The following is an 8,373-nucleotide window of genomic DNA, read 5'->3' on the forward strand; positions in this document are numbered from 1 at the left end:
TTCGCCACTTCCACATTGGAAATTAGCATTTATCTGTATTCACCAGGTAAATCTCACATATGATTAGTGTGAAGCACTTTTTTAATTACACAATAAATAATTATATTTTTCAGATTCAGAATACAGACTATCAACTTTGAATATCTTAACAGTATTTCAGTTATACTATGGCATTCAGTTCGGAAAGACTTAAGTGACTTTGTAAGCTGTAGACCTTTACCATTGCAACCAAACAGTATAAGTATGTTAGTGACAAATAAATCTGGGCAAATTTCAGATCAAACCCATGATAATAGGTTCGTGGCGTATCTAAGGGAAGCAACTCTGTAAAGCAATTGTAGCACCTTGGAACACAAAGCAATCATTGATATCAATTCAGAAGTTGTGACCTTGACGAATATTCATATTCACACAATAAAAAGATGTATATGTTTTAGCTTGCATTTATTTTCTGTGAGAAGTAAAGGGTATACATGTACCAGTCTGGCTTTGACAGAATCAGTCCTAACACATAAGAATTTGGAAAGCTAAGAAATGCACCGAGAACAAAGATGAAGTCAAAGAATGCCAAAAACATAATTCATTTCATAATGTTATTGTTCTAAATCAGATTCTTTTGATAGCACACACAACAACACATCCGGAAGTAGACTGCATGGACAGATATGTGGAACGTGGAATTTGAAATTACATCTTGAAATGTGAACACAGAGACAATCTCTGTCCAATCATTGGTTCCTTAAGACAAATGGAAACGTTCAAAGGGAGATAATTACACAACTTATTTACTAGCCCCTTCACTGTATGACGTCGATTACTCATGTAACCATGGTAACCGATCACAGAGACTGAGAGAGTCCACCACACTTCAGCATCATCTGCAGCCAGTAAAGAAATCTGTACAATTAAGCTTTTCAGTCCTTACTGAACACAGCCATCATAAACTGAAACATTGGCAATGTAATATACAGGCATGTACATCAGATGACAAAATGGATTAGTAATATTCCACATGAATATCTGCTGATGAGGGAGCATCACAGCTACGACTTGACAGCTGGGGACGTCTTGGTTCCTTGTCTCCGCTTCACATCCCAGTTGTACACGCGAGCCATATCTGCCTAGGTCAAGGAAACAACACACAAATTCAGCACTCAGTCTTTGCAAAACACAAGACAATCAACAAAGATAAATCTGGCATCAGCGCTAGGAAATATATGTATGTAACATTACCGTAGCAAGAATATTTTATAGAAACATGGTTTCATGTAGCAATTCTCCAGCAAAGTGTGGCTTCACGCTGTTGTAGCAATACTCCAGCAAGTGTGGCTTCACGCTGTTGTAGCAATACTCCAGCAAGTGTGGCTTCACGCTGTTGTAGCAATACTCCAGCAAGTGTGGCTTCACGCTGTTGTAGCAATACTCCAGCAAGTGTGGCTTCACGCTGTTGTAGCAATACTCCAGCAAAGTGTGGCTTCACACTGTTGTAGCAATACTCCAGCAAGTGTGGCTTCACGCTGTTGTAGCAATACTCCAGCAAGTGTGGCTTCACGCTGTTGTAGCAATACTCCAGCAAGTGTGGCTTCACGCTGTTGTAGCAATACTCCAGCAAGTGTGGCTTCACGCTGTTGTAGCAATACTCCAGCAAGTGTGGCTTCACACTGTTGTAGCAATACTCCAGCAAGTGTGGCTTCACGCTGTTGTAGCAATACTCCAGCAAGTGTGGCTTCACGCTGTTGTAGCAATAAGGTAGCAGTATATATGTCAGCTAAAACGTCTGAAGATGGCCCTCAGCTCCTTGAGTTTAGTTGAGGTTTGCTGCAACTGTACAAAACTTATCGTCACTATGTATCTGAGAGCTTGCTGTGTTCAACATGGCTACTTACCAACCTTCTGTGTGCATGATGTGGTCCTTGGGCATATTTATATTTTTGCAGTGACTAAGGGAATTGCAATTTTATGTTGTAGAAAGCAATATTCCAGCTTTATCATGGTTCCGGTCCGGCAAACCTTTGGTTGATGACAGTGTAGTATTCCCAATCCTCATTCAGAGAAATATTCAGTTATGTACATCATGAGCATGAATCCACCGAATCCATTCAGTCACCTCCTACAACCAGAACGCTTGCAGAGGACCAATTCTTACACAGACCTTCATGGGGAGAAGCTCTTAAAAGTGAGTGAGTGAGCATGGTTTTACGCCGCTTTTAGCAATATTCCAGCAATATCATGGCGGGGGACACCACAAATGGGCTTTACACATTGTACCCATGTGGGGAATCGAACCCGGGTCTTCAGCGTGGCAAGTGAACGCATTAACCACTAGGCTACCCCACCACCCCAGAAGTTGTTAAAAGCATAGGTTACTTTGGACATTATTTCAGCTCATGATCAGCAATGTGTCCACAGAATAAGATATATTTGCACAATATGTAAGTGTGATTTCAGTACAACACAATCCTATTGTCTTCCACAGAGAAAGGATACTGACTTCTAATGTCGTAGTTTGATCTCTAAGAAAACCCAGGTCCTCCTCTACTTGTGACAAAGATTTCTTAGCAGCATTTAAATTCTTCTCTAACAAAGCTTCGGCATCATCAAGGTTATATTCTAACATAACATTTGCCTGAAACAAATGAAACATGAACAGGTTAGAAAGAAATATAGAACAGCAAGGGAGGTAACTCCACAAAACGTAAAGATTCCTGAATTCATGAATTGACTGAACCAGTTAACAAACGAATCTGTGAGACTGCTAATCCAAAGACTAAGGATTTGATGAAAAACACTCAATTATTATTTTAAAATTTAGCATTTTACACATTGTCATTTCATACCTCAGCAATAATATATATAGATGTACTCATAAACATAAGATCACAAGCACTTAGGATTTCTACTTCACACTGACGCTGAAAACTACAAAAGGAATTGGGAAAATCATCTTAGATACTAAAAATACTTCCAGACTGAAACTATTTACAAATAATTTCATGAAGTGTGAATGATCTTCAAGGACATTTGACACAACCATGAAATGTAACTGTTTTATGCGACAGTTCCTTACGAAGTAAGCCAAGCGACCTTCTGTTGAGTATTTTCAACAACAAAGTCAATTCACCTCCATGCTAAAGTGACTGTTCTAGAAGAATGATTCACACATGTTACACCAAGAGACAGCACACTTCTACTCAGCATATACTCACTCCCAACCACAAACAAACTTTATCCGTGGGAGGTATTTTTGCTTTAGCATACACCTGATCTGATAGAAGAAAGCTGGCTTCCAGTGCCTTTGGGGATTCCTGGAAACCAAACAGAAAAGCTTCAACAGATAGGCTTCAAGTAAGTGTGTAGTGAGATTTTCAATATAGGAAGAGATAATGAAAGATACAACACTTTTTTTCAAACAACAAGACTAAGGCATGTTAGCAGCAGCACCCTTCTCTGAAATATGTTGAAAAGTGAGTTAAAATCTTGCCACTGTGCTACAGTCTTCCAATACTTTGAAGTGATTGTACATACATGTATATAAGAACAAAAACTACACTCCCAGATATTTACATTTTTCAAATCTGACCGTATTCAGTGAATCGAACCGTAGCCCTTCATGAATTCAATTTGTTATTCGTGGCCACCAGAACCGAATATTCATGAATATTTACAATTTTTTTAAAGGTGTCCGTTTTACTTGAACCCTTATGTCCTTTTTCAAAATGAGATATGCAAGAATGAAATATGTACTAGCCTTGTAGTACCGCAAGTCATGTTAGTATTCCAAGGCCGCACATGTTACTGTCAGCTATAACTATTAGATACCAAATTTGAGAGTCATGAGATCACTGGTTATTGCTGTGACAAATTAACACTGTCAACATGGGCATTCAATATTGTGCATCAATCACTTAACTTCAATATTGTATTCATGAATAATTATTTGTATTCGTTACCCAATATTCGTGATACGTATCATATTCGCCACATAGTGTATTCGTTACAGCCCTAACTAAAACACACCCTAATCCTACCTCGTCCTCTGTCTCTGTACAACCCATATTATGAAGGGAGAACACAGCACATAAAACAACTAAAGTCATCAACAACATCTTACCTTCTTTAATTGCAAGTGTTTGACGATGCTAAGAGTGGTTGTTATATCAGGAATCTGGGACTTTAACCTGAAATGGACAAAAGTATTTGACATAACTGGTCAACCCAGACAGCAGAGAAAAGTATTTCAGACTATTGGGCAAACAGTGAAACTGTGCTCACTCAACACAGTAGACACGGTAAAAATCCTGGCATGGACCATTCTAGCAGTTATCTTAGGCTACAAAACAAAACTGTTTCAAGCAACCTTTCACAGGACAACTGGGAAAGGTGTTTCACCACTCCTAATATTCCATGTATAGGCCCCCTAAAATCAGCAAGTTTATCTGTCCATAATCATAAAAAAAATTCAAATATCAGCTAGGCCATTTGGCAGAAAGCTATTGTAACACTCTGATTATTGTAACTCTGCATTACACCAACAGAGTTCTGATAATCTCAGCACCAAGCTTAATTTGCGAACGTGAACCCTGGACAAACAGCCCTACCTAGCTACCTTGGAACTGGGTTCCATTACCAGAAACAGACATTTGTAATAAGGCATCACCTAGTTTTCTTTGTGTTGAGGTTATACTCCATGAACTTGTATTTACTGTGCATCTCATCAAGTCGTTTGAGCACCACCTCTGCAGACTCATTGTTGTCAGCTCGCTTCATGAACGCCTCCACATCTTCCTGCACAACACATAGCAACAGTAGAAGCAAGCATAACACTGGTGGCTTTATGCAACTGCCCTCTTGGTATATTTGTATTCCTTAGGAACCAATTTGTTTCCTGCATGCAAAAAAACATGAAAATCAAAACAGGAGCCAACATGATTTTTCTAACAGGTAGAAAAACTGACATTTCCAAATTACACATTCCAGGCTGAGACAAGTGGTAGTAATGACAGATACCAATTGTAAAAGCTTGTATAAGTTGGAACTATTCAGAACTATTGTTTCGAATCATTAGGAGCACCTTTAGAATACAGCACCACAACTCTGCCGTAGGTCACGTGTCATTAAGACAAGCAACCAGTTTGTGAGAACCTGTCGGACGCGAACCCACGACCTTCGGATTGTTAGCTCGACAGCTAACCGACTGAGCTACGTCCACACTGTTTCACAATGTGCAAATTTATCAAGTCATTCCTGTGACGTCACGGAAATGAACGGAAAGAGTCGAATAGGTCACGGACAATTACGAATGCTACAGGTAGACTTGGTGTCTCGTGATTTTATTCTACGGACAATTGCCGAATGGATCCGATGCCATTTGGCACACTCGTCCCATTCCGTAATCTACAAATTAACGTGTGGCGTGGAATGAGCCGATATGCCTCAAACTGAAAAGGGTTGTTGACGTCAAACGTAGATTTCACGGTGCATGCATGAATGACACGCTTTTATATGAATCGGTGATTTTGTGACAGAAAAGTGATATAGGGAACACTGTAAGGATAACGTGGATCGCACTAAGGAACGAGGGAGACATGAGCATGTGTAGTGACGGCACGAGGGTGAGTTAGCCTTCGAATCATTACTTTACAAAATTTCTGTTGCGTGTGAAAGAGGCTTGAGTGCAAATTCCAGGCCAAATTCCATTAGCCCAAAATTTCTACATTAACCCATTTCATAATGTACTTTCGACGTTTTTGGTTTCCCGTTTTTGTGTGAAAAAAAAAGTATTAAAATGCAAAAAGGAAAAACAACAAATGGTACTCACGTATTACACCGGACATGTACCAACTATATTGGATTAGGTCCCTAACCCTAACCCCTTGAAATAATCCTAATAAATAGAATGCATTGACCGAACCACCGGACATGTACCTACTATACTGCATGAGGTCCCCAACCCCAACCCCAACCCTAGTCCTAGCCCTAGCCCTAACCCTAATCCCTTGAATTAATCCTAATAAATAGAATGCATTGACCCGAACCGGCAAAAAACCGACTGGCGTGTCTAGTGTAATGCATTATTACCGCTTCAAAAAATAAAATACTAATAAAACACTTTTCTATGTAATGGTGCAAATTACTGAATCACAAAAATATATATGTAAATTTAAAAAATTACAAAATACACAAAACATAACACCTCAGCAGCCCGTAATACAAATAAATATGAGCGTATTAGTGAAAAAAGAAAAATATTTCAAACTGGTGCTTGCAAAATATTGCGCATCCGCCGGTATACAACTACTGGAAACTCTCAACATCGTTGGGCTTATGCAATGACATAGCTCGTAGAGATGAAACACCAGTGAGCGGAGCTTAAACGCACTCGCTGAGCCAGACAACCGTGTTGCCATGCAGGCGTCATAGGGCATTGTTTCGAGAACGTGCTTTCGAACAAAATCACATTACATTACGTAAAAGAGTATTATGACGTATTTTTAAAGTTTATGGTGCTGTATTCTAAAGGTAGGCCCACATTCCAGGCTGAGACAAGTGGTAGTAATGACAGATACCAATTGTAAAAGCTTGTATAAGTTGGAACTATTCAGAAAAGTTACTGGAAGCTTCATATAAGGTTCAGTTTACAAGTTCAGAATCAGGCCCATCGCCTATATGCATGATGCTGTAGACACAAAGTTCTCTCTGATCTGTGCAATTGAGACACGATGACATGCATGAACCAAGTCAGAAAATCTGACCACCAATACCATTAGTTGCCTCTTACAAATAGGCATGGGTTGTTAAAGACCAATTCTAAACCAAATCTTCATGGGACTTTTGTAAATACTTGCTAATGTTGAAAATCAATTCCATATTTGGACATAAAGCTTCATATTGTTGTCTCTCATCACCGGATTATGTTATGCCAAATATAAGCATGATAATGGAATAATTAAAATTGGCTCTTTGTTCAGCAATCTCACTTTACTTCTTGAGTACAATGACAACAAAATGGGTACAGGTTTATTTCAGAAACATGACGCTGTTAACAAACTTTTTTAAGAGTACATTGTATTAGAAATGACTTGAAACTAGACTCTGGAGCCATAAAACCATTTAACGCAACATTTTGAGGAGTTCTATTTTCTTGGTTTCAGTTCAGTAACCTGTAAACTGACGTCTCCATGACAGCGTACTTCAGTTTGATGATGCGAACACATTTCAGATAAACTGGCTCAGAAAAAGAAGATCGGATACAGTATGTCGGTTCCTGTACGTTGAGAAAGGCTATGGTTGTCGGGGTGTTTCGATATAAATAGATCAGAAGCAACCTGAAGACTGACAGCGAACATGCACGCACGTGTTGGGTACACACCTACAAATGCCCCTGAAATGTCGAAAAACATTGTTATCTACCAACACATATTATGCCTTTTAAGTCTTGAAATATCGGCATTTACGTTTGTTGACATTTAAATGAAACTTTACCACAAATTCAGTCTGAGGAATGCCTGATTGAGATGGCTCTTCGTTTGATGTATCTGTCGCCATGTTTCTTCCTGTACCGGTGTACTTTCTAAATGTTGCCTGTTAAAAAATGATCGTTCGTCTGTCTGAGTTATCGCCCTTTCCACTGGAGGCTTTCATTCACGTTTCGGGGGAAATATATCATTTTCCCTTTCAGCAATACCACCTCAATTTCATCTCAAAATAATATTTTTTTAAATGAAAGTATCACCCCCCTCTACCTATTTTGGGACATAAAACGTAACAAGACTCACTGACTGGTAATTTATGCCAACGCATATGTCATGAATATTCCACGTTGTTTGTTTTGCAAAAGGTATGAGAACTACTCTCCCCGCCTGATTGTCCAAGTTGGGCGAAGATGTTCTGTATGAGACATTTTCTCTGTGTGATAAGTCACCTAGGGTACTCGTTAACAGCTAGCTAGCCTTTTTTCTACATGTAATCATTTGGAGATAGGCATGTTACGACGGCTGGAGCGTGAAATGACCTGAGTCTCTGTGGGAACAAAGTGCTGACTGACTCAGGTATTGCTTATATCAATAACAATTACTAAGCGCTTCCTGGTTTTAGAAGAATATAAAACAAAATAACTATGCTCGTTGAAAACAAAATAGCGGAACGTCTGTTAAGTGAAAGTTATGTACAAGGGTGTATTTCCTGAAAACAAACCACGCTAAACAATATTTTTGTGACAGCTTGTAAGAGATGTGATGTGGGATGTTACAGTTTATCTATTTTATACGAAACCATGTTTTAAAGTTATGAATAAAGAAAACAGCAACAAAGAAAAGACAACCACACTCCCGAAAATAATAAAATGTACACAAATGTATAAAACGAAACAAGAAG

General features: G+C 39.0%; 1 protein-coding gene across 1 annotated transcript; it reads right to left on the minus strand.

The window, feature by feature from the left end:
• Positions 1-429: 429 nt before the first annotated feature.
• On the minus strand, positions 430-7,612 carry LOC124261018 (prefoldin subunit 3-like). Its single transcript, XM_046695334.1, has 6 exons — positions 7,483-7,612; positions 4,658-4,785; positions 4,112-4,178; positions 3,207-3,305; positions 2,488-2,626; positions 430-1,117 (listed from the first exon to the last, which is right to left on the minus strand). Exons 1-6 carry the CDS (start codon positions 7,543-7,545, stop codon positions 1,044-1,046), a joined length of 570 nt encoding a protein of 189 aa, XP_046551290.1. The 5' UTR covers positions 7,546-7,612; the 3' UTR covers positions 430-1,043.
• Positions 7,613-8,373: the final 761 nt, after the last annotated feature.

Source organism: Haliotis rubra, unplaced genomic scaffold (assembly GCF_003918875.1).
Source record: "Haliotis rubra isolate DU_JTF1 unplaced genomic scaffold, ASM391887v1 Scf785, whole genome shotgun sequence".
Taxonomy (NCBI): domain Eukaryota; kingdom Metazoa; phylum Mollusca; class Gastropoda; order Lepetellida; family Haliotidae; genus Haliotis; species Haliotis rubra.